Raw genomic sequence first — 27,043 nt, 5'->3', positions numbered from 1 at the left:
TCTGTGTTGGCTGCCATGAAGGAAATAGAACAGGTAGTGAAAAAGAGAGAAACCTGTGAGTGAGAAGATGTAAGTTCTGCAGCAATGCTGCTTCTGAAGTAGCAGGGCTCCTGGTTTGCTAATCAGCATTTGGATCCCTGCAGGGAAGCATGTTCATTTGAATCAGCTGTTAATCGTAGCAATATTTATTATTTTAAAAATGATTTCACTTTGCATGTTCTCTGCCTTCCCCTCCTTCTCCAATTCACACTCTGCACTGTGGTATTCACAGCACATATTTAACACCAGGATAGTACAGTGAAAGTCCAGATTGTTAATAGCCAAAACCTCTGATTGCCAGAAAGATACTAGTAGTAACTACTAGCTACATCTGGGAAAAATTACAGACAGCTTGGAAATTCTTAGCTCCCTTATTAATGAAGGACTTGGTAGAAAAAAAAAAAAAAAAAAAGAAAAAAAAAAAAAGAAAAAAAAAAAAAAGAAAAAAAAACACACACTGTAATACTATTTAGCTTAACTAAGCTCTTTTGTGCCTGAGGAAAATCTAAATTATAGCTTACTATAGCTACTGAAAAATGCAAAAGGCTTTTAGTATACAATAACCCTCCAAACCAGAAGGAAGAGGGAAAATTTTCATAGTAAGCGGGAACACAATGAGAATTTATTTTTTGCTTTCTGTGTATTTAGTGCTGGTGAAAAGAGCTGGATGAATAGTCACAAATACGTCATGTCCCTTGCAGATGCAACATGGGCAGCACAAACGTCCTCAAACTGCTCTGCCAACATGCTTCAATTCTGAATGAGAAGGACCAGCTTTCTGGGTGAGAAAGGAGTCTGTCTCTATTCAGTCCCTGACCCTTCTGATCGAGGCTGTTATTGAAGGGGCCTCATTAACACCAAAGGTGAGGTTGGCATTATAATGTAGCTACTGGTCCACTGCAGGCTTAATGGACACCTATCAATTCCTTCTGCCTGGCTATTGAGCAGCCATTGGATGACAATACCTTTCCCTTGCACTCTGCAGACAGAGGTCAGGTGATGTAACGGTCTGTGTCGTGCCAATCCCACCAGCCGGCTGGACCCGCCACGAAGAGCATTTCACAGCCTGGATTTGTCCAGCACTGAATACAAGCTGTCAGCCTGGAGAAGACGGGCCCAGGCACCTTATGTGTCTGTTGGAACAAGCATAAGCGTGGTTCAACAGGAGGGAGGGAGGTTCATTGCTGAAACATGTCTGCTTTGCACATGCCTTCTTGCAGTTGATGCCAAAGTCATTGAAAGATGATTATCTGCATGGTCAGAGACGGGCCACCTTCAGAGTGGTGATGGTTACCCTAGATGTGATAGCCTTTAGATGACTGAAAAATACCAGGGAAAAATAGCTTGAAAAATAGGACATGACAGGAGAATATCAGCAGCAGGATCTGACTAGTATGAAAAAGGAAAAAAAAAAAAGAAAAAAGAAAAAAAAAACAAAAACAAAAAACACACAAAAAAACTGTTCTGAATCTTTTCTGGACTGAAAAGAGAGTCCAAAATGGGAGAAGGAATTACTATTCCAGACAAATACCATGTCTGATACATAGCCTCTCTCCAGCCAAGGTATTCCCAGTGTCTGGAGTTTCCCAGGGCTCTACTGCAACAGTCTGGTGACTGCATACCCATGCTTGCCATGCTTCTGAGCACCCTGAGCTATGGCTTGCAAAGTGTGCTGCCTTTTCCTCTTGTGGACTGGTGTTCCCTCTCTTTCCAGCCCAGTTGCTCAGCTTGGTAGTTTTCAGAGCAACTGGCCATTTCCATCCTGGTAGTTTGATCCTCTCAATACTGAGAGCAGGCTGTGAGACATCCCAGAGTGGCATTTCACAATCTGTAACATTCACATTAATGGGAATTTCTGATGTTTGTGGATTCTGGGTCAGCTGCTCTCATGACAGTTTCCACCAAAAATAGGCAGTTTTGCTGGAACTATATGAAATGAGCTTGTTTTTGTGGCTTTCACCTATTTACACAGCAACTGGAGGTGGGGTCGCCACATATGTAAATGTATGCAAACCAGCTGTAATCTAGCTAGCCCAGGTAGGACACCAGTTGAGATAATCCCCTACACCGCAGTACACACAAACTTGCCTGTGACTCAGAGAATTTGGCTGGCAATACCATGCTGAAATTTGTATCACTGAAACTTAATCATCACTGATATTGCTACCCGTGAGACAATAGCGCACCTGATCTCACCAAAGTCCTATCTTGGCAGTGTAGCATTTCTCAAATGCCTTGAAGCTCGATTTTGTTCCATAAAGGCCCAGCCAGCATGGTTTCAAGAGAGTCAGGTTGGAATATGAAACAACATAGACATGCAACAAATACTTTTTAAACCAACACAGGGAGAATTGAGGAATGTCTGTGTAGCTACACTGTGAAGGCAGAGCTGTAACAAATTCTGTCCATTTGTTACTCAGGCATCAGAGCAAAGTATTGTAATATGTGTTTATGAGTGAGTCCATTACATGTACATTTTATATGCTATCGATATTTTAGATAAATGAAGAATACAATCAATTTGGACACATTTAATGTAATTTTGAAATGCATTGTGTAAACATTGCAGATGTAGGCCATTTTCCTCCACTGCCTGTGCGTTTTTATATGCTGTGAAGTCTATTTTAAATATATGCGTGAAATGTGTCATGAAACATCTGACATATGTGGAAAACATATTACTGTACCGTATGGGCAGTGTATAAGGTCGCTTGTGAACAGCTTGAAAACAGCAATCATTTGCATATGGATATATAGCTGTTTGTATAATGATACCATCATAGGGGAATAAGGGATATGTCCCAGGTCTACATGGGTCACTGGCAACAGCAGTACTGTTGGGCTCATGATGAATAAAGTTATGGGAACAAAAAGAAATAACTAAAGTGTTTGGTGTCTAGATATTTTCATCAGTTTTTCATAACAGGGCAATTCATAGAGTCCTGTGAAAGGTAAGGCACAATAAGCCAGAGAGCAAAATCGTGTTTTTAATGACCTTTTATGATATTTTGATCATTAAATGTTACCCTTGTTCAACACACTTCTCTGTGCCAAATGTTACAGAGAAGATCCTGTTCTTTCTTTCGAGCATCCACTTCAGCCTGGACAGATACTCTAAGCTGAATAGTCTTAGTGCACATTAAGGGTGGTTCAAATGGGGTCAGACCCTGTCTTTAATCTCTGTATTCTTCTGTAATCTTCTGTCAGGATGGCGAATGTTATTGTGTTACATTAGTGAATCTTTAAGTCTGATAGGATGAATCATGATGAATAAGAAATCCAACTTGTTGCCATTTTTGTTCCATTTCACAGATTTGGTTTTGATTTCACTTGGCAGTATTCTGGTGGATGTTAGTGCTTGGCAGTATTAGGATAGTAAACAACAAAATCTCACATATATTAATTTTTTGCGTTTTCACATTACAGTTCTTCGTTGATTCATTTTTAGATTGATCCCAGAAAGCACTTAGAGAAATATTGCAGTTTGCACTTTATTGGCATTACATGGCACTATTTCTGGCTTCAGCCCAGCAAAACGTATTCTTAAATGTAAGCAAGTGCCATTGATATCAATGGAAATATTCATATTCTTAAAATTAAAAATATGCTTAAGCATTTTAGTGAACTGAGACATCTGGTCTCTTATGGAAGGCCTGTCTAAATCAATGCAGCATCAGATGCAGATTGTGAATTTTATAACCTGGTGCACAATTGGATGTTGCTTTTGGTAAATACTTCAGAATTTGAGATAAATCTTTTCCTTTTGTTAAACATGCGTGATAGTGAAACTAAGTGTACCATTTCAAGAGAACAACCTGATTCAATTTTAGTTTTAAACACATTTATAGAGAAACATGCTTAAGTGAGGTGATGAATTGGAACCCAAGTGACTGAATGTTCATAGAAAGTGAACAAGAAAAAATGGAGAATGGCCCTAACTGACACCATGTTCTGAGCTATAACATGAAGGCACAGAAAAATTAATCCTTCCATTTTATGTATTTTGATAGCAGCCGTTACTAGAGAATTGAAGTTATGTGAAACCACTTTATCAGACAAATGTGAACTGCTTTTCTTCTGAAAAGAACAGTGAAAAATGTGTTTCTAAGTGGAACCAAATCATGAGGCTTTATAGAAATAGCTGAAAAGATCATTTAATCTTTTAATCAAAAATCATTTTTGTCAAATGGTTTATTTGACCATGTAACAGCCATGCTTCTCCTTACTAAGGAACAACATTTACCCACGTCTCCTCTATGATCACTGATTGAAACTGGCCCTGATTATGTGTGCAGCCACTGTGTGAGCTAACACAGAAAGGCATAGGCAGGGCACCTCAAGACCCTGACTGCCGCAAACAAAGGTACAAAATGTTCATTGAAATACGACTTTCACCTAATCAGGACACAACCTTTCATCTGTCCAGAATAACCACTAATATGGAAAATCCTGGTATTTGATTATGGCTCTACAGCTAGTTTTGTCTTATATAAAAAGTGGATAGGTAAAACAGTGAAAAAATTAGACATTTTTTTCCTAGCAGTTGTGATGTGGGCGTGACAGAATTGCCAGCCCCTGAGTTGGAAATCATGAGTCAAATCTCAAAAGTAGCACTTAGAATCGAAAGGACAAGGCTTTTTGAGGTAATAATTCTTAGAGCCTATCCCTTTCCTTCCTGAGTTTCGCAGCCATTTGCAGTCATGCTTTCAAACTTTGACTGCTGACCTAGGAGATCAAAACCGAAAAAAAAAAAGTTTAAGATGAGTTAATGTTATTTTAATATGACTTCAGAAAAAGGGTTCTTTAAGTCAATCATAAAGATTGCCAGGCTTGCAATAAAATCCCAGAACTTAGCGACATCCTTTCCGTGTTTCAAAACTACTGTTTTCCTTTCTCTTTGAGACAGTTAGCAAATAAAGATCTTTTGCAAATAGCACAAGAGGCACTCCAGTGAAGCAATTTCTTCTCCTGTCATTGTGAAGAGCAGGGGCCAGGTTATTATTAAATAATTTTGCATTATTTATGTAGGTCCCTGAATGTGCAATGTCCTTTACAGATAAATCACTCTGCCTTGAAAAGTTTCCAGTCTGCAGGCCAAATCCTGCAGTGTAAATCTATAGCAGCAGGAGGCAATTTGGTGCAGCAGAACAGGTAAATGTTAATCCTTGATCCTGCAGGACTGGTGTGTTATCAACATTATTAGTTCATTTGTGTTGCAATTGCACCAAATAGACTCAACTGATGCTGCTGTTTCACAACCTCTTTAATCTGGAATGAGTTGAAAGCAGCAGCCTCTCTGTCCTCTTCCTCATTCCTGCTCCGTTTCTTGCCTCTTTTCTTGTGGTTGAGGCAGCCACATGGCAAACCAAAGCAGGAAAATGATCCGGGTTAAGGCTCATCTGGCAGAAATAAGGGGAGGAAGGGTTTAATTTTGACCAGTCCTAACTCAGAGCCTGAGTGCGTGGGTTTGCAGCTCTTCCTGCCCTGCCAATTTCCTGCTTTGCTTTGCTGAGCGTGCTGGCTGCTTGCATCCAGCAAGGCATGGCTCAGGGGCACCCCCAGAGCTCCCCAGGGATTTGGGGGGTCAAGAAGGGGCCAGTGTTGCCTTTAGTCCTTTGAGGGCTCCCGGCCATACTCCTCCATCATGCCGATCATTCCCGCGGGACCCATTTTCACTCAGAAATACCACAACTCATTTTTATGGGGTGTTTGTCGGCTCTGCAGTGCAAGCTGCACTTGCAGCTGGGAGCTGTAGCTCCCTGGCAGGAAGGGCAGGGTGTTCGCTTGCAGCTCAGGGACATTTTGGAGATGCGAGACTAGCTTCAGAGAACCCTGAGCAGCACTGGCATGCGTGGACCGCAGTCACATACCGGTATCAGGGCAGCTTCACTCTCAGGCTGTGGCCCCACTTGGAGCAGGAGGCCCTGCCTTGGGCACTGCAGTCCTTCTAAAGCTGTTTTGTGGGTTTCTTTTCTTTCCTCTCTCTCTCTTCCCCCTGCACCTCCACACCCGCCCCTCCCAGGTTCCCAGGGCTGGGGATTCAGCTTCTGGCTTCATCCAGAAATCCCTGAGGGTTTCAGATCCCCACGAGGCCTCTCAATGTCTTGATCTGCTTGAATAGGCATTTTTAACGTGGCCCGGCTGTCATCGGGGCCTGTTACAGTCACTCAACTGCAGCAACATTGTTCTTGAGGCAGCCGTGCCTGGGACACCTCCCTTATTACCATACCACACGGGGAGGGGGGATTTTGCCGCTGGGTTTCTCCCCAGAGCATCTCACCCACTCTGCTGGTGGGGTAATTTGCCCTCCTTGCCCGTGTGCCTCAGCCTCCATCCCTGCGTGGCTCTCAGCATCCCCAGGCTGCTGGCGCCCGTCCATCTCTGTTGGTCCCCCTTGGAGGCAAAGGTGACCCCCTTTTCCTGTGCCAGGCTCCCTGGCAACGCGGCCTTTCTTCATGAGCGGCCTCCTCCACCCCCTGACGGGGAGCAGGGCTGTGAAAGCCCCGCTGCACTTTTGAACTTGCTGCCGGCACGCTCAGTGGCTGCACAGGACTGCGGCAGCGGAGGGGCTGGGCCCAGCAGGGACCCGGTGCAATTGCCCAGAAGTTATTAATAGGCTGCAGAAGAATGTGATGGGCTGGGGAAAGGGCTGAGGCAGGGGGAGAAGTGGGAGCGAAGCGGGGAGGGCGAGTGAAAGGGAGACAGGGTGATGGGGGAGAGGCAAGAGCAGGCGGGAGAGACAAAGAGGCTGACCGAGGGAGTGGGAGGTGAGGGCAGACAAAGGCCGGGCCCTGGGTGCCCCGGCCCAGTGTCTTGGTGGTGGCTGTGCTGGTGGCTGTGCCCACCGCAGGGGACAGGGATGGCAGGGGGACCAGGCCTGTGGGGTTCAGCCCTTGCATAGGGTGAAAAATGAAATATTGCCCGGGGTTCATGGGCCAAACTTGCCATCTAGTGGCTCTGGGGACCATTGCAGACCCATGAGGCATCCGAGCAACCTGTGTTGCAGTGGGCTGTGCAGCGCCATCTTCTTCGGGGCAAGGCCCAACGTACTTCTGCTTTTGCTTTACTTTTACCCCAAAAGCCTGTGGTTCCCCAGAGTGACATTACCTTGCTGTGGCTGTATTGCAGAGAGCCAACCTCAGCCAGCCTCTTTGTGCCCACTAGAGAGTCCCCACCAACTGTGCAAGGACCCAGGCCCCTGACATGGTTCAACTTGTCCCTGTAATGCAGCAAGGCTCGGAGAGCAAGAGCACATCCCACAGCCACAGGAGCAACTTCTTTGCCATCTTGTTCTGTGGAGAACCTGGAAAGTATCGCTCTGTACCCTTGGCAGAGCAATGGTCTTTCTCTGGGGCTTTACATCTTCTCTCTGTCCTTGCAAATGTGCTGGCACATTTATCTAATATTCTAGCTCCTCACCTCACCCTCTGCAACCAGCCAGCATTTTTGGTGAGCAGGGGAGTGTCCAAGTTACACAGTGGGAGCTGTCGTAGTTGGGGAGGAACAAGGGCTGGAGGGGCTGAAGAAGGGGTAGAGCCTAGGGTAGAGCATCTTAAGAGGCCAGCAGAGCCTCTTGGGCTGTCACTCAGGAGGATTTCTCCAGATCAGAATGAGCTGCCTTGAGTGACTGCCAGATAAAGGGGCATATGGTGCAGTCAGGGGAAAGGAAGGGACTCAGTGCAAGTCAGTGTCCATTTCTTTAATGCACAGCTCTCCTGAGCAAAACCACATCCATCAATAAATAAAATTAATAATAATAATTAGAGCAGCCCCAACAAACCCATCTGTCACCAGTTTGGCTTCTGTCTTCTCAGCTGTGCCCTTGTCAGCAAGGGGTGCCACGGCTTGACTAATGCAGAAGACACAGAAGAAGCACTGTCTCCCTCCCCTTCTCAGGGGTATCTGCCAGAGGAGGAGATCCCAGAAGTTGCTCTGAGCAGTCTTCCAAGACTTCCAAGACTCCCACCCTCCTCCATGCCCAGCATCACGAGGCCTCAGCTGCTCCCTGCCCCATCCACTAGCCACCTTGCCCTTTTCCGAGGAACAGGCACACAGCCGAGGTGTTCCTCATGCAGACGCATGTGTGTACATCACGCACCCCATGCCCGTGGGACGCCTGAAGGCAGCCGGCTCTAGCACTGCTTGTGGGGCTCCTCCAGGGCAACGTAAGGCACCACGACAGGCCAGGAATCACTCGGCCAATATCCCAGCTTTGGTTTGAATGTTGGCATCTCGTAGTTGACGTCAAAGTAGATGACCAGCGGGAAGCAGTAGAGGAGGGACACAGCTATCAGCACGTGCCTGGCAAGAAACCCCAAAAGACATGTGTGGGATGGGGTAACTCTGCCTGCTCCTCATGCACCTTGTGATGGTGTATGGCTGGTGCTGTCACTGTGAGGCTACAGCCAGGAGGTATGGCAATGGCCAGCAAAGTTCCCAGACCCATTATGCACATTAGAGATGCAGGGAATGCGGGTCCTGCAGGGCTCGTGCCTATGGAGAAATCCCAGAGGAGTTCTGTGGGCTGGGGCAATTCCCTGCACAGAGAGGATGGTGTGATACATGGGACTTAAACTCCAGACCAAACCACCCATTTCACCTTGCCTAGCTTAGCTCAGTCTGGGTATCCAGCCCATTTATCCCAGTGATCTGTGAGAATGAATCTGAGAATGCACACTGGGCATGGCACTTACAGCAACACTTGGTAAGGCGCTGAAACATCTTGCTCAATCAAATAACTGTCTTTCAGTTTGGATATTAAAGTAAAGAACATTGCACTTGACATTGCTACCTGGGAGCAGATGCAGTGTTTTGAAAGCAAGAAGCTTAGCTAGAGCAGTTTTGGAACAATTTCACTTGCAAAACACCTTTTGGCTGGTGTGGAGGAGGTAAGGGATATTAAGCAGTGATTAAAGCAAATCCTTGGGCTGAGGCCAGGGTGAGGAGCAGCATTGATAGTGACAGAGGAAAGGGGAGAGGGCTGGGCAGAGATACAGCTGCTTCTTAGTCAAGTATCATATCTCTCCTGCCCTTCCTCATCCTCTGTGCCCCTTCAGCTCCTGAAATGCTTGAGCCAGGCTTCCTGCCTCTCCACTGGAGCTCTTACCAGAAGCTGTGGAAGTAGGGGAAGCTGATCGCCTGCCAGAGCCAGCAAAGCCACCTGTCACTTAACCAGCTGGTGATGGCCAGTGCCCACCACACGACCATGGCTGCAGCCATCCGGTGAACCCGTTTGTCATTGCACCTGGAAGACACAGTGAGAGCAGAGGGAGAAGGAAAGGAAAATGAGAGAAAGTGAGTGCTGGAAGGAAAGAGGGCTGGCAAGTTCTTGCTGCAGGTACTAATGCAACAGTGCAGAACTCAGTGGGTTTCTGCTGGAGACTATTCATCAGACCACAAGAACTGGAGAAGTGTGGCTTTGGAGAGAGGGTTTCTGACTTTCTGTGGTTGAGGATGATGCTCAGAGATGCTGATGCACCTTTGCCTTTCTTCATGGATCCTGATGGATTCCCCCCAACCCCACACTGGTTCCCAAGTCCCAGGCTAAAGGGGAACAAGCTGCAGGTCCCTCCCAGGCTGCCCTCATCCTTTGTAGAGCTGATAGTCCAACATGTGCCTGAAGAACCCACTCACTGTTGTGCACTGAGCTGTGCAGAGTCCCTGCCATGTGGCAGCATGCTAGGAACATGCAGCAGACCTGCAGATGAACCTCTCAACCTCCTCCTTACTTTTTCAGCTCACACCATGTCAGGTACAGCAGGTGGAAGGCGATGCAGTTGAGTGCATAGGCGTTGAAGGCTGGTTTGATGAAGGACATCAAGGTACTGACCACAGTGGTGACACCACTTAACCAGAAGAAATGCTTCCTAAAGGGTAGACAGAGTAGACAGAGTTGAGAGTGAGTTTCAGTGTCCCCAGGGTGTGCAGTACAGCAGGTGAAGGATTGGAGAGGTCCTGGTCATTGCCTGAGAGAGGAAGCCACTCTCCAGCACCTCCAATCTGTTTGCACATGGCCTGGCAGGAAGGCTGGGGTATCTGCTCCCTCTTTCTCCATAAATGATTAGTAAAGTGCTCTGCCAGAGGTCCCCCGGTTAGTCCAGGGAAGAGCTGGGAACGCAGCCCAGGAAGCGACTTGTGCCCTGTTGTGGTGATGCCTGGGACAGGCATGGAGGCAGAGGCATGGAGCTTTGCACAGGGAAGGGTTGCAAAGTGGGGCTTCGGCAGTGGAAACATGCAGATTCGGGCTGACTGAACAACAATGGGGCTCAGAGAGGGCTTTCACATGCAAATCCCTTCCCAAGTCCCTTTCCCTCTCCCTGGCTCCCCCAGCCATGTCTCCACAGTGAACTCCTGGTGACCTCCTCATTGGCATGGGAGGAGCATACTCGGAGCAGGCTTTTGCAAGGCTTCTGGGCTGGCTCAGAAGGCTCCAGCAAGCCTGCCAGGATGGGAGCATCCTCCTAGCAAACCCCTGCTGAGCTCCTCTTTCTGTCAATCTGTGCTTGCCCGGTCTCCCCATCCATCCTGCTGAGCTGCCCTAGCCCAGCCAGCCCTGCTGCAACCATGGAGTATTATCTTGTACCAGCTTGGCCTGTAGGAAACCCCATTTACCGTCAGGGAAAGCTCTCTGTGGATGGCAGGGGATGCTGTGACAGTTAGTCAGTGTGGGTAATTGAATGTTAGTGCTCAGGAACATTCATTTCCTAGCTGGTATAAAGCCCCCAGGTCCTGCATGTCCCCAGATGGTTCTGTGCTCCCCTCCAAAAATTTACACAAACAGGAGCAATCCCCGTGTTCCTAACAGAGCCAGCCCCAGGCTTGCCCACTCCAGCCACACCACCTGCAAGGAGCAGCTTGCCCAAATCTCTGTCTTTTGAAACCATTCCTGCAAAGTCTGCACAGCTTCATGAAGATAGCAGCTGTGTCCCAACGAGTCATACCTGCTCTTAATGCACCTGGGGAAGTAAACCTTTGGGTACCAAAAGGAATATGCCACAGCCAGCGTCCAGAGGATGGAGAGCTCATCCAAGAGCTGTCCCACGTAGCTCAGAGTCATGTGGAAGTACATGGAGAAGACACCTGTAAGGAGCAAGGACAGCTTGTGTCAGAAAAACTCTGTGCTAGCAGAAGCCCGCCTGGCCTGGGAAGTGCTTGGGGACGATTCCTGAAGACACGCCATTCCTGAAGGGCAGAGCATGGACCTCAGCATGGATGGAGGCTTGAATGAGTCTGTTCACAGAGCACTGCAGGATTTTACCAGGCTGGAAGCTGTGTGCCCACAGCTAGTGGGAGCCATGAGCTGCCAGGCTTCACATGGAAATGGCTGTCCAGTTTCCCACCCCAGCTTGTTCCTGTGCTTTGGCCGCTAAAAACCAGTCTCCAAAGCTGAAGGTATCATGGATAAATGGTCAGGTACTCTGTCCACCTGCCTGATCTCATGATGTTGGCACTCACCTACACAGAGGAGCAGACCAGAGACGAAGTACATCGGCACAGCACGCTGCTGGCAGTACTGCCGGTTCAGGTAGAGCAGGGCAGCCGAAAGGACAAAGAAGCTTACATTGCTGATCTGGAAAACAAGAGACACATTCAGCTTATTGCATGATCTTGGGCAAGTCCCATCCCACCTTGTGCCTCCATATCTCCCCATGAGAAGAGGATACTGATCTCTCGTGGAAAGCATCGCGTAGAAGCAGGTATTGCTCTTGGCACAGGAGTAGGGCAGAGGTGTTTCTCGAGAAGCAAGGCTGGAACTGGAAGGGCAGCTATTGCTGTGACAGGTGGATGCAGAGGGCTGTGCCCTCTGTGCAAGTACCTCTGAGGACAGCAAGCCCAGGGGAAGGTGCTGTGCCCCTTTCCGATGATGGTTCAGCTTTGGCTGCCCAGTGTATTCAAGCCATGGCTCTTCTGTTTGCAGCCATCTCCTGTGTCATGGGTGTGCCAGAAGCTCCCTAGCTGGCTGCTTCCCCCCTTGGCCAGCAGCCACCCCACTGCGAGGGGCTGGTGGGCACGTGGCGCTGGGCCACGCTGCCAGCCGCAGCCAGGGAACCGTCGTGTGCTAGGCGTGGGCGCAGGACCAGCAGATCAGAGGTGGGAGCTGGACCTGGGTGCCACCCTCTTTGCAGGTGCAAAGCCACGTGGCCTGGAGGGGAAGGGACTCCGGACACCAGTAATTACGTGAAGTCATAAACCTCCTTTGAACATACTTTGCAAATGAACGCAGCAGAATTATTCGTCCCTGTTTGCTACCTCTGAAAAACTGCTTCATTGACAGGCTTTGGTCTGTCTGGGGCAGAGGGGATGGTGCTGGGGCTCAGCCTGCTGCTGACAGTGCCAGTGCTTCAGGGAACAGCAAACGCTGATGGGGAAAATGTGGGAGCTGGGGAGGAGCAGGGAGTGCCCAAAGCCTGGACCCATTTGCTGGATCAGGCACTCTCCACCCTGCAGCAATGAGGGAAAGAAGTTTGAAAGTTCCCTTACCTTTGTGGGTTCTTAGCTTGGCACTTTCGCTTGATTGTGCAAACCCAGTAAAGGGGATGTCACGGGGAAGTTCGAGCTCCCCAGAGGAAACCTTTACTGCTCATGGAAGGTTGGGTCTCTAGTACCACGTTTTACCTGCAGACAGCTTTGTGGGGCTTTGGAAGAGCAGGGCAGAGCCATCTGCTGTGGTACCATTTGGCCAGCCACCAGGATGACTTTTATCTCGCCCTGCCAATCCTTTTCCTTTCATCTTCCAGCCAGACGCTGTCCCAGACCCCAGGCCTGGAATCTGACCCCACAGCTGGAGTATCACCCCTCAGAAGCCCTGGCATGCTCCAGGTAAATTGCAAAATTGAAGCTTGGCTTGTGGTGTCCCGTGGGATCTGAGTTTACAGTAAGAGGGCTGCAAATCACAGGGATGTTGTCATACGTATGAAACACACCCTCTCATATTCCAGGGGGAAGCACATTTCACACTTAATGTAAGGCCTCTATTCCCTTTAACACACAGAGATTAATCTTGAATTTCACTGTGGTTTTCACAAAACGAGTTGATGTGCCTATTAATAGCAATTCTCAAGCCAAATGTATTGGTTTTCTACAGGTGCTTAAGAGCCAAATCCAGGCCTGTGTCTTTTCCAGCTATGAGATGCGAAGTGCTGATCCCACTTGCACACTTGAGGTCAAACATTTTGGAAATGATCAAGAAATCAAACCGCATATTAAAGTAAAAACTGTGTTGCAAATACTTTTTTTTTTTTTTTTTCCCTGTGAAATGGTTAAAGATGTTTTTGGAAAACAAGTGGGGATGGCAAAAAGAAAGCAAATGCTTGCAGAAGAGGCAACAGTGCAAGTGCCAGCATGCACAACAAAGTGAGGAAATGCAGGAATTTGAGATTGCATATAGGGAGGTCTGAATCCCTGCTGCAGTGGGCATTGCAACAGTGCCATTAATTACATGATAGCAACATTATCGCTTCATTAACTCCGTATGAGAAGCGCAAGATCAGATATCAGAAGGGAGTGATAACCAGGGGAACTGTGCCAGCAGAACTGTGGAGGTTGCAGTAATTCCTCATGGAGCAGCCAGGCTCAGAGCTTAGGGGAGAACCGCTAGAAAACCGCAGCTTGGGGGTGACATGGGGTCTTTATCACTCATCGGATCCTAGCCCTGATTTTGCAAATGCTGTGTTTTATCATCCCTTTAAGATGTGGCAAGCTCCATCTCTAATCTGTCTGGAAGGAATTTGCTCCCAGTGCAAGCACCGGGAAGTTTTTCCAGACTCTCTGCTCACCCTTAGCACCCCAGCACAGCTTCTGTTTCTACCTGGCTCACTCTGGTCGGGAGGCAGCAGTTCACTCCACCTGCCCTGGATGGGAGACAAGAGATTGGTGCCGGAGCCAAGGCATGAACTGATATGCAAGAGCTACTCAGCCCTGCAAAACGACTGTGTGAGTGCACAGCCGTGTCCCACTTCCTAATGAGTGTGAGTTATTGTTCCAGGTGCCTGAGCCAAGCCTATGCTGGCATTTGCTTCTTTCACTAGGAGCAAAGCAAGACTGGGATCAGTGACATGGGTCTAATCCTGGTGCATTAACAGGATCATGGGAAAGGCCCCAAAGTCTGTGTGATGCACATTGTGCAGCCTTAAAAGGGAAGGGAGAGACCTGCAGAGAACCTGTCTGCTTTTCCATCCACAGCAGGGTGAGAACGAGCCTCTGATCTGGACTGGGACAGCAGGAGCTGGTTTGCAGAGCTCTACGTGCCCTGTGAGCATGGCAAGGGGGCAATAGCAGCCTGGGTCCAGAGGAGGACCTCAATAACACCCAGAGGCAGGAGCAGCTCTGCTACAAATACGGGCTGGGAACTGGGGGGGTTCGGAGAGAGAAGACTCTGGGGGGAACTCACAGCTGCCTTCCAGTGCCTGAAGGGGCTGCAGGAGCGATGGGGAGGGACTCTGTGTCAGGGGGGTGTAGGGATAGGACAAGGCGGGGGGGGGGGGGGGGGGGGGGTGGCCTGAAATGAAAAGAGGGAGATTTAGATGAGATGGAAGTAAGAAAGTCTTCCCCCTGAGGGCAGTGAGGCCCTCCCTGGTGCAGGATGCCCCGAGGAGCTGTGGGTGCAGTGGATGGGGCTGGGGGCAGCCTGGGCTGCTGGAGGGGTCGTGCCCATAGCAGGGGTGGGATGGGGTGGGCTTCCAGGTCCCTTCCAACCCAAACCATTCCATGCTTCTCTGATCCTGTGGTTTTCTGCAGTGAAAGGATATTTCTAAAAGCCTCATTGGAGCGCACTCATACTCTTAAAGGCCAACAAACCAGCTTTAGCTAACAGAAAAGCCCATGGGGCCAAAGACAGAAGCTAGTATCTCAGAGGCTATCCAGACCTGTATAGCAAGTTCCTAATAGCCAGCCCTGGGTGGCAAAGCTGAGGCTGTCTGCCCTGCCATTGCAGTGTCACGCCAGTGCTTTGGGGCAGGAACAGCGTGCAGCGTGGGGGGCAAGGAGCTGCCCTTCTGCACAGGAGCTGCTGGGCAGGCGAGCACGGGAGGTGTCCACGCCGCCACAGGACCATGCAGAGAGCCAGGGCATACAGCACAGCTCTGACACACTTGAAAGTGAGTGCTTCTCTGGGCGTATCTGGGTAATTTGCACCTGCAGTCGGGTTTATCTGCATTGATTGATGAAGTGTCCGGGAGCTCTGGATATGCAGCAGTGTCAGAGCTCCTGCTGCTTTGCCAGAAACTGCTGAGGATCTAGAAGTTGTTACCAGCATCCTCATCAGTCATTTCAGGAAAGAAAGGAGGGTAGAATGACAGGTCCCTGACTGATGACCCTCATGGAGCACAATACTTTTCTCCTACAAACAGCCAGAAGACAATAAATTTCTGGGTCACTGATTCACTATAAATAGTTGGCACTGTGTTGCTGAACTGCAGTATGACCATGAGCCACAAAGTATTAATTATTAGGGACTTAATGATATTGTTTACATTCTCTGTTCATACCCCCAGTGCTTATTTCTAATGAAAAGCATCCAATCCAAGCAGGGCTGAGAGAGAGTGCAGCTGGCACAGAGCAATTCTCAGCAGCACATTGCTACTGCTGGCACAAAGCTACCCGACTTGAGCCCCAGGCAGCATTGGGAAGAAGACATTGCAGAGGATGCTCCATTAGGAAGCCCCGTTGGTTTAGTGGTGCAGGAGCCTTGGGTAGGAGCTGGCTGGATTCCCAGCTCGTCTAAAACTCTGGCAAGCCGATGCTGAAGTCGATATTGAGATAATTGTCTCCAGGCAGAGCAGGGAGATAAGGCCCATAAAGCCTGCCGCAGGGAGGAAGCAATCTGAACGTGGGTACCAAATGAATGGAGGAGAGAAGGGAGAGAGACCAGGGCAGTTGGGATCGCATCTGAGACAGTGTCCTGAGCCCATGCTGGGTCTGCAGCATGCTGCCAGCTGGCAGGGCCTGCAGAAGATCTCAGCCTGGTCTGATTTCTGTAGTCCCCTCGTTAGGGCACGTTGCAAGGAGCCTGGCTGTGTGAGGGAGCCTGAAGCACAGAGGGGGCTCCCCCAGTGCTGCTGCAAGGCTGAGAGCCAGGCAATGCCAGCCAGTGTACATGGACTGAGGGGTGATGCCCATTTGGTAATTATCCTTCCTGCTTTTGGTTACCAGGTCTGGCCCTGAGCATGGTGTAGCTTTGGGGGATGCTGTCAGATGCTCAGACAGCAGCACTTTTGTGAAGGGTTGCTCTTTTTTTCTCCCTTTGCTTGGAGAGAAGACCACACACCAGCCCTGGTGCAAGGCACATCTCAATCTCTGCTGCTTCCCTAAACAGGAATCACAGTCTTAAGCCAGAAACTGCAGGAGTGGTATCCTCCACTGCACAGGCACTTGGCTGAGCTCCTTGGGATGGTAAAAGTGAACCTGGCAAGAAGGAGATCAGCACAGGGACAAAAGAAGCCCTTTCTCAGCTGGGGAGAAGGATCAGGGAGGAACAAGGGCTAGTTTAATACCAGAAAAAATCCTGCAGGGTTTGCTCTGCCCTCATCGCTCTATGGCTTATCATTGCTCTATTTTGCACCTGTGCAGAGAAGTGTGTTGGACAAGTTTTCCTGTCCTGGAGGGAAGCTGTGTCTGAGTATTGGCACATGGAAATTCATCCCGACAAGCCTGTGGCTCCATGCCGGTATAGTGTGGAGGCACAGAGGATGGCTGCAGCTAGTAGGGACCTCAGTCCAGAACTAGGCACCGGGATAAGGTTCTCAGGAGCAGCTCACAATTTAGAAGCCTTTGTCACAGAGCAACCCAGAGTTAATGTTTTATGGGAATTCGAGGACTTTGAGTCCCAAGAAAATAGTTATGCATCTGGACACGCTGACTGGTGACCAGCAGTATGCTGCAGGGAAGTCAAACACGTGAGTGCTTTTGGTGAGCTCCTGAGATGCTTCTTGGTGTGTTAACGATTCTGAGCCACTTGGACAGGCTGGATGTAAATCATGATCCTTGTGAAAATGAGGTCTCAGCTCCAAAGACACATTTGAAAAATGCTGCCTGTGTACTAAACTTGGAGCTTAGGCAAATATATCTCCCAGCATGAATTCTGATTTCAAAAGTCTCACTTTCAGACTTCCTGCAGAAATCAGCCCCTCTCTAATGTTGCCACCAAGACTCCAAAACTCAGAGGCATTTGGCATTTCCGGCTACATTTGACATGCTGCAGTGATTTCTGCCCCCCCACCCCCCACTCTGCAGCTCTGCACCCATCCAGCAGGGATGAAGTGCCAGTGAACAGGTATCAGCACAACACATTCAGCTGGATGCTGGAGGGGAGCAGGATTTGGTCTGGACCGGCAGATCTTTATTTTTAACTGTCTCAAAGAGCAGGGACTAGACACAATGTGAGCATCCCTCCTCTGAGACCCCAGCAGGGCAATTAGAGCTCAGGAGCTGAGGGATTCAGGTGTAGGAATTATCATTACTATAGGCAATTTATTAAAAGCAGGAAATGCTTTAAAAAAAAAAAAAAAAAAAAAAAAGAGAGAGAGAGAAAAAAAAGAAAAAGATATTTCCACAAGAAACAAGAAGTTCTAGCATTAGACAGTAACTGCTAAAGGTTGTAAACAAGGCCTTTGGAAGGTTGTAAATCCACATGCCTCACACCCCTGCCAGCCCATAATTGTACTAAGGTAGAGGGACACGCTTGTGGACAGCAGTTATCTACTGAGTCCTTTTCAGACAAATGCGGGCGCATCCAGCCACCCTTAAGCCAGGGGGCTGTGTTCGAGGGACTGGTGCTGGATGGAGCTTGGATTACAAAGGGGATCACAGGAGGTGAAACTGGCTCACTCATCAGCTTTTCTCTGCCTGGAGTTCCGGATTCCCAACCTGCCCGACACGGTTCATGCAAGCACTGTCTCTCGTTTTGCCACTCCTGTATATTTAACTGGAATATATGAGCCCTGTGTGGGATTTACCCCAGTTGGCAGGAGAGCTGCAGGACTGGTATAACAGGATCTCACAAATCTGGGCTAAGGAGCAATGCCAGACTGTTCAGTGGGAACTCAGCCCCACGCGTGCCCAAAGGATCCCCAGCCCCAGCCCGCTTGGTGGGCAGCTGCCTGTAGTACACAACGAAAGCCCCGTGATTTACCTGAAGCTCAGAAAATGTTCCCTGCAGAAACACCCTCCAACACAGGTACATTCAGAGGAGCAAGCAGCAGGAGAGGAAAAAAGGCTGTCCTGTCTCATCTCCCAGCTAGATCTCCTGGGTGCCCGTAGCCATTCCCCTTCACGCCCCCGCCTGCCCCTTGGACACGCCTGCACTCACGGTGTTGTAGTACTCTGCAATGACCGTCGAGTGCTCAAAGTTGCCTTCACACCAGTCGACTTCGGCGCTCTGGTAGGAGAATATGCTCGGCATCGTTGGGCTGCCTTTGCAGAAGGAAGAGGAGCGGGTTAGTCATGCAGCTGGGGAAGGAGCGCACTGCACACCCAAAGGGAAAGGGGAGATGTGCTCTGCCTGCCTGCCCCTTGCACACACGTGTGCTCATGTTGCACAGCATCCTTACCCTGCTACAAAAGACTCATCCTCTTCCCAGCACGTATCACACTGCAGATATTTCCTGCTCTCTCCTCACGATCAGGAGTAACAAATTACCCTAGGACATGGTCTTGAACTCTGAGCCTGGGAACAGTTGCTGCAGCCCCATCCACGGCATTAACATCCCTCGGCGGGGGTCATCTCTGCCACATCATGCTTCCCCATTTCAGCCCTGCACTTGTCACCCTGCCTTCTCCCTCCACTTCACTTTCTTTATGACTCAGATCTCGCTGCCAAGAGGACTTCCCCACACCTCATGGGCTGTGCGCTACCTTTTGGGAGTGGAGCTCCACAGGGTTTATTGCTCATTGGCTCTGTCCTTGTTAGTTGTTTCTTAGCATCCTCCCCAGGGCTGGAGCTCGTCCTGCATGGTGCGAGCGCCAGTACCGTCCCTGGGTGTTTCCAGAGTCCTGGGGCACAGAGCAAAGGCCCAGGGATGTCTCGTTGCCAGCAGTGATTTCCCTTTGCGTGTGCCTCCTGTGCAAGCCCCATCCTTGCAGCTTGGTGAAAGGCATCAGAGCTTTGTGCTCTGGGTGGCTCCACACTGCAGGAGCTCCAGGACCTCTGGCAGAGGCAGAAGCTACATTTAAAGGCAGGATTCTAGAAAAAAATCTGACTTTTTTTTTTCAATTTTTCTTCCCCATGCTAAAGACTTCCCCATTCTCAATGTGCGCATCATTTCTCATCCCTCTTTAATTCCTCTGGAAAAGTAAAATTTTCATCAAGTTTCTCATTTGCCACATTTTGTTACAAATTCTTGAGGCTTTAGAGCTGTTGGAGAGGCTGACGGACAGCTAAAGAGATGGGTGCCAAGCTTAGCAGTGTTTGGGAACACTGTCCAAACCCCAGTGGCTGGGTATTTAGTATGCAAGAGCCACAGGAATTCCCTGAAGCAGGTGGAGCCCTGGGCACAGTGCAGGCTCCGCAGAGGGAGCAGGCAGCAGCGTGACACCGACGATGCTGACAGCATCCTGGAGCTCCCAAGGCACAGGTTGGAAAGCAGAGCTTTCTGCTCTTTGGAAACCCTTTCAGCATTGAATCTAGCACAGGGAAGGGAAGTTTATCTTAAAATCACTCATCAGCTAGTGGTGTTCTTACAGAGAAACAGACAAGTCCCTGTTTGCAGCGGTGCCGGCTGAGTAACACCACAGAGCTGAGCAGGGGTAGGAGGTGTGCAGTGGTGTGAGGCAACTGCAGCTTCCTCTGCCTCTCTTCGCAAGAAGAATTTCAAAGGGATAAAGCCAGGAGTAGCACTAACACAAACAAGCTCATCTACAGCCTCCTGCTTCTACCAAATAAACTGACTTGTGGATAAACATCCATTGCTCTTTTCCAATTACCAGTTAGCAATGCCCCCTCAGTGATCCAGGCTGGAGGGTTCCCCAGAGCAGCTGAGCCCCAAGCAGCAAGAAGTAGATGGCAGGCAGATTGGGCTGAGGTCTGACTCTTTGTGATCCGTGTTTCTGTGTGCTCATCTGCACCACAGTGACCCTCTCCTGATCCCTGGTGTTCTGTGTTATGTGCTTACAGCAATGCAAGTGGTTGCACCAGGTAAGAACGGAATCAGACCCAAGAGGGTAAAGCTCATCTCCCAGCTGAGCTGACCTCAGTCAAGAGGTGGTGAGGAGACAGGGTAGACATGAGGCAGAGGCAGCAAAAGGGAAGGGAAAAGCAGTGCCCAGAGCACCCAGCGGCCGCTCGCTCACTGCTCACCTCTCACCCCAGCCCAGCTTACCTGTGTTCCCTTGGGACGGAGCACACGGAGAGGTGAAGTGTCAGGAGCTCCAAGGTTTCCAGCAGAGCTGAAACCACAACCTGCCCAGCCACTCTAGCTCTGCAGGAGCACCCACGGTTTGAGCTCACCAGGAGCAGCCGCCAGGAAATAGCCTTTCTCTGACTCTAGGGACAGCTTTGGGATGTGACGAGAGCCATGAGCACCCTCCAGGCAAAGCTTCCAGTCCCCCAGAGGAAACATATTGGCTGGAGGGTTTATATCTGTGCTCCCAAATGGGCAGGGGCAGAGAGGGAGGGCAGAGAAGCGTGAGCTGGAAGGGTTGGAAGAGCGGGTAGAAATGCAGTCTGAAATCATCAGCGTGCCCCTAGGCAGGTTACCTGCGCACGCGCACACACCCCAACCCTAACCCTGTTTCTCCCAAGGGAGGGACCGAGCTGTACAGCCTTCCTCCAAGATCTGGTTAAAAAACAATAAAACAAATTTCACCCAGAAATAAACACTCAGGAGCTGATGCTGCCTTATTTCCAAGGATTAAATTTGAGCAGCTTTTCAACTTTTCCCCAACTGCTGCTATACAGTATGTTCCCAAAAATAAATCACACTTCCTCTAGCTAGTATATTTTGTTATTTAGTTAAAGAATTGGGTGAATGGGACACCTTTGGGTTACTGCTTTGCAAACCTTTTCCTCTGGAATCGCATTCAGGATATCATGAAAATTGGCAGCGATCCCAAAAAACAAAATCTTTTTCTTCTACATAGGGTTGGGAGAAGAAGAAACATGTTGCTTTCTTAAATATAAAAGCTTATTATTTGGCCAGTTCCTCCTGTTGGAGCAGGGGAGACACCGGGCTCAGCATCACCAGGCAGGGTCCAACCAAGACCCAAGGCATCCCCATCCCTGTCTGTGTGCTTACTGAGGGTCACAGCTGCCTTTGCTGTGACATTTCCAGGCATCCTGGGCTGGATTTGCCCTGAGGCCTGGCTCTTTGTGAAGCTTAGCCATTTATTTTTATACTTCTATAAAAGGAACTCACCTGGGAGATGTCAGGGCTTACAACAGCCTCACAAATCCACATAGATTTTGAAATGAGAGGGTAATTAACCTCTGAAACAGCTTATTTTACAACACGGTTGAGTCGCCATTACATGCGACTAAGTCAAGGCTGTCTGTCTGTCTAGGACAGATGCCACGTCTCAATGCAGGTGCTCAGAGCAGCAAGCTGCTCCCTGCCCTGGATGCCTGCACCACGGTGCTGGAGGAGCTCAGGGGGAAATTTGCTTCTCATTCAATTCCAGCTCCTGAATGAACCATGGGAATATGAGATGGATGGGTGTGCATGCTGAAGGAAGGCACCCGGTTTCCCAGGGGATCACAGCAAGAAGCAAGTGCTGGCTCATCCCTCACACCATGGGGGGAGGCAGCCAAGGGCCAGTATCCACCAAGGAGAGCATTTGGAAATGAGGCAGGACACCACCAGATACATGATGCCTGGCTCATGCAAATGTCTTTGAAAACAATGAGTTTTCCCATCCCAAAACCTCTGGCATCCTTGGCATGACCAACGCACATGAGCATCACTGATGTGTCCTGTGCTACACAGCGAGTAAGTAACCGGGGAGGATGTCAGGAATCTGCATCTTCCCTGATTCATCAGTAAGCAGCGTTCAGGTCACAGGGAGAGAGACTGATTTCCTGGTGAGTCTTCTGTCTGACTCCACCTAATAGCTACAGCTTCCCGCCTGTGACCAGCAGGGCCTGGGGCTGGGAGGTGAGCTGGAGGGGGGTGGTCCTGCTCAGATGCATCGCTTCTGCCCCCAGATCCACAGGGAAACTTCACAGGGGAGGTTTGCTCCTCACCCTCTCCCCTCAGCTGTTCCCTCCCTGCTACGCAGGACTGATGCCATTGTGCAGGACCCCACATCCCAGCAGCATCCCAGGCTTTGTGGGGCAGGACTTGCTGTGATGTGGGAAGCCCCAGGACATCTGGGAGCTGGCAGTGGAAGTGGCTGGCACTTCTGTGGGATCTGAGCCTGCAACCTCAGTGTCTGGCTGCTCATTGAGCCTGGCCCTCCCCTGCCTTGTCCCATGGCCCCTTGTGTGAAGGTTTCCACCTGGACTACTGGTGGTGGGGAATTTGGCTTTAAAAAGCCCATCTGGAGAACCTGTGGCTCACAGACATATGCCTGCCTTCATTGCCCTGGTCAGTGTGGGGCTGGGACTGCCAGCAGAGGGGCCGGCAGGGTGAGGTGGGAGTGCTGGCGTCCCTTGTCCCAGCTGCTGTTTGCTCAGCACGCGTGAGTCAGAGCCCTGGGGGGGAAGGAGACAAAATAACTTAGCCCAATTCTCACAGCAAGGCAGCATGTGAGTCGGGAAGGGAACCCAGGCACTTTGGCTCCCTGGCACCCTGCTCCATCACTCTGCCTGTGTCCAGGAAGGGCCTGAAGCAGCCCAGACAGGCTCCGTCCTGCTGCCGGCTGCTTTGCTCTGAGTACATGTCTTTAGCTCCAGGGCTGCAATTTCTTGCTGTCGGGTACAAAAAACACAGGGAGGTGACCTGGGAGCCTTGCTAATGCTGAACAATTAGATAATCCCTGTCATCCACAGCTCCACGGGGCAGGAATTGCAGCTTCTGCTTGTTTTGGAAGCTGTTTAGCAAATCATGGTCTGGAAGAAATAACAGCAGCAGGAGACATGCTAAAGCTGGATGAGGTTTGCACAGCCAAATGAAAGCATTTGTCTCCATTGCTGCTGCACAGCCTAGCGGGAGCAATGTACCCACTCTTATTCACATCTGCAGAGCTGTAAATATCTGTGTTTCTTCACCACACAGGGCAGGGGCTCCAGGCAACCAAAAAGCATCAGTAGTGACAGCAAAGATGAATCGCACCCCACGTGAGGTGTGGCTTCCAAGTCTCAAATGTCTGCAACACCTGCTCTTTACAACATCGTGGTCCTGTCCTTGTGCAAGCCAGTCTCTGGAGGAGCAGGGCACAAGCCTTGTCAGGCCCTAGAGGGTTGTTCTCAGGGTCCAAGAGCAATTCCCCACCAATCCATCATCATTGGGCAATCTCCAAGGCACTCTATTATCTTCACTCCAGGCAGGATGCCATACCAGTCAACCCAATAGTCTTTGACAAGCTGACCACCCTGTGCTTGTTTTGAAATCCAGGCAGGTTTAGAACAAATGGTTTAATTGCTAATAGTAACAGCAATAATAGTAATAATTAAAGGAAGTTCTCCCAGTGCTGTCATCTGTCACATGCACCTCTCGGGGCAGCCATGTATGTGCTGCAGACTTCAGCTTGCGTAACTCAGCGGGAGGTGTGGGGTGTGTGGGTGCTAAGCTGGGGCTTTTCTCTTTCTTCCCTTCTTGTAGATGAAAGTACAGTCTATCTACATCAGGAGAGAGAAAATCCTCTTATTCTCAGCAACACTAACAGCTCCAGCAGGGCTCTCCCCACTCAGCTGCAGGACATGAGAGCAGCAAGGGCTGCTCAAGTCCTGGAAAGTTTCAAATTTAGCAGAATCTGAGCAGGGCAGCGCCTCTCACCAAATCAAGCCCCTGCGTTCTGCAACCTCTCATCCTTTCTTGCTTGGAGGAATCCCGACTCTAAAGAGACCTGAAAATGGAAAGAGATGAAGAGAAAACTCCTTTTTGCTCAGGCTGAGCCTGTAGCTTTACATCACAGCTGGCAGAAGCTTGGCAGGGCTTTGCACCCAGGTAGTTGTGTTTATCCAACGCTGCAATACTTTCTCAGAATGGTGCAAAGCTTTGGCAGGAGCAGACAGTGATGATCTGTGCAGGTCCTGTGAGACTGAATAGCAGAGTTGGCAACAGGCCTTGGGAACCAGGGGCTTCCTCATCCAGGGCCATCTCTGAGGGCTCAAGGGGAGACCCCCGGCCCCTTTACTGTCTACTGGGCAGAAAGTGGGAGCTGCTGTCTCTATTTCAGGCAGAAAGAATTCCCAGGGACCCCCTCCCCACGCACTGCACCTGAAGAATGACAAGGTAAAGCCTGGAGAATTTGTGCCTTTGTTAAAAATCCACAAGCCCCTAAGAAGGCAGATCAAAGGCTTGCCTCTGACCCTGTTGGTGGCAGGATCCATCTTCTTAAAGGACTATAAGGAAGAAGGCAGCACTGCTGGAAAAACCTCTTGGAAGAGTTTGTCACCTTAAATAGCAAAGCTTGAGAAGGGCATGGAAGTGCCACCAGTGCCCACAGAGCAGATCTGCTGGGAGTACTGGAGGGGCTATGTCCAGCTCTTGTAATTCCCAGTTTGTTGCCTGGCCTCTGAGACCATGAGGGAGACCATCTCCATCTTCTTGCAACCACTGCCTGGCACAAACTGCCCTCTTCTTTCCTAAAGCAGATGAGTTACTCTCATAGCAGAGAGAATCCTTTGCGGTTCCAACTCAGTCTTGACGGATAACAAGCAATGCCTGTGTCTTCCTGTGAGTTATTTAACAGCCTTTGCCTGTGTTCCCATGTGCAGGCAGTGGTTTGAGTGCAACTGCCTGCACAATAAAACACATTCACATCAGGACCACTCCAGTCTCTTGTAGCCCTTCTTCTTGGTGGCCTTAATACCGAGATGGATGCATAACTGGAGGTGGCTCCAAATCCATGCACGAGGATCTGACACCATCCCATCGTGCAGCCGCACCTGGGGGGCACAAAGGAGAGAGTGGTGTGAAGGAGGGAGCCCACAGGGTCCTGCAGCTCTGGTACTGGTGCATGGCTGCTTCCTAAGCTCAGCTGTACCCCAAGCAGCACCCACATGAGCAGGTTTCTGCACACACCCTCTGCAGGGAGGGTGAGGGTTGCACAATGCCAGGTGACAGCGGAGGAGGCTGCTCTGGGAACCCAGCCCCCAGGCTAGGTCCTTGCCTATCTCCGCAGTGCAGCCCCACTGAGATTTGGCATTGCGATGAGAACAGGGAGATGGAGCCATCCCACCTCTCCCCGTGGCACCTGTGGGACTATTACCCAATGAGCAGAGTTTCCCAAATCCTCTTTGCATGTCTTGAAAACTCATGGCAGCCAACGTGCAGAACACAGCAGCCCCCATCACGCTTGGGGCTTTGCGGAGGTGATGAGGACAAGCTCCAGCACATCTGGAGATGCTCTTGTTGTGGTGTTGCTCCTGAGAATAAAAAGAACATTAGCACAAACTGCAAATCTGGGGCACAGGCAGCTTTGGCTGAGCTGTGCTGTGATAGTGGAGAAGTTCTGATTTTTCCTAACTGTAGAGGCCTGAAATTCAGACAAGCCAAATAGGTGGAGGGGCAGGATGCTTTTAAGCCTGAAAGCAGGACTTTTTGTGGTGTCAGAGACGAGGCATAGTGAGGGCTGTAAAGCCTGACCCAGGGAAGGGGATTTCTGCTGGAAAGACCCCAGGGTTCAAACATCAGTGGCCACACTGCACAGAAATGGCACGAGCTGGCAGAGTCTGAATGCAGTCAAAGCACAGCCCAGGTAGTAGGAAAATGGTGCAGGGGCAGGGATGCAGTGGGTGTTAGTAATATTTCAAAGGGTATTGTTTCAACTGTATTTTTTAGATACAAAGAAATGATCAGAGACATTTGAGAATCCTATATGTGGACTTTGTGTCTGTTTGTTTGCATGTGTCCTAAGTCTTCTGGGCTGAAGTGTCCAACATAGCTCCTGGGGGACAAGGGGTGTTTCACAGGGCAGTCCTTGAGGTGTCCGTGCCAGCAGACCCAGTCACACTTAATCCCAGCATTAGTGGTGCATCTCAGTGCCTGAGGCACCTGAAGTTTATTTCCTGTCTGTGTTGCGTGCTTTCTGTAAGCTCCTTGGGACAGGTTTTCTCTGTGGTCTCCCTGGATGTTGACTCCTCACAGGGGATCTAAAATCCTGTGGTGCACACAGCAGTAATAGCTATAATGATAGTTCCTAGTGCTGTTACTGTTTGGTCAGGCTGAGCTGGGAGACATTACAGAGCTGGCAAAAACAGTAATTATCTGTTACCTTTTTTTTTAAGCCAAGTATTGCAAACAGCCCGGGAGCGCCAGGGCAGCATGGAGGTGATAACTGCACGTGTAGGGTGAGGTGGGTGCTGCAGCTGGTCTGCAGAAAGCCCCATCTCCCCAAATCCCACCCCAGGCACTTCCCTGCTGCCTCTCCCCATTCTCCCTGCAGCTGTAGTGGAACACGTTCCCACCTGTTTCCAGGCGCTGATGGGGTGGTGATGATGCTGAGCATAGCTGCTGGGAGAAGCTGGCCCGAAAGGCACTGGATCCCTGCAGGGTGGTGGAGGACAAACAGCTTCCCCACTATGGGGCTCAGCTTCCCTATCAGAAAGTTTGAACAGTGGTTGGCAAGGTGCCTCCAGATCTGCTTTGAGATAGGAGCTGGGTGATATTATATGGTTACACTGGCATAACGATGCCAGTATCCACAGCTAATTACTGCAAGGCAAAGCTAATTAGTGCAGAGTAGAGAGAATAAACCATCCTGGGCTGAGCAACCCTCAGACTGTGATAAAAAAATAGTGTATGGAGAGAGTCCGAAGGAACCAGCAGGTGACTGCCACCTGCGTGTTTCAAATGATACAGCCTCTGTTGGGAGTTGCGGGGCAGGACAAATAATTTCCACAGAGAATGGTTGGATTTTCTTTTACACTCAGGGATTGGCAGACAAGGCACGAACTGCAAAGCTTTCAAGG

General features: G+C 49.8%; 1 protein-coding gene across 1 annotated transcript; it reads right to left on the bottom strand.

Moving 5' to 3' along the window:
• Positions 1 to 8,171: 8,171 nt before the first annotated feature.
• ACER1 (alkaline ceramidase 1) lies at positions 8,172 to 18,436 on the bottom strand. Its single transcript, XM_032203958.1, has 6 exons — positions 18,344 to 18,436; positions 11,494 to 11,608; positions 10,980 to 11,118; positions 9,768 to 9,905; positions 9,146 to 9,283; positions 8,172 to 8,340 (listed from the first exon to the last, which is right to left on the bottom strand). The coding sequence occupies exons 1-6, from the start codon at positions 18,434 to 18,436 to the stop codon at positions 8,172 to 8,174; spliced, it is 792 nt and encodes a 263-aa protein (XP_032059849.1).
• Between the last annotated feature and the right edge of the window lie 8,607 nt (positions 18,437 to 27,043).

This window comes from Aythya fuligula, chromosome 26 (genome assembly GCF_009819795.1).
Source record: "Aythya fuligula isolate bAytFul2 chromosome 26, bAytFul2.pri, whole genome shotgun sequence".
In the NCBI taxonomy this organism is placed as follows: domain Eukaryota; kingdom Metazoa; phylum Chordata; class Aves; order Anseriformes; family Anatidae; genus Aythya; species Aythya fuligula.
This window is presented reverse-complemented; position numbering and strand designations above follow the sequence as displayed.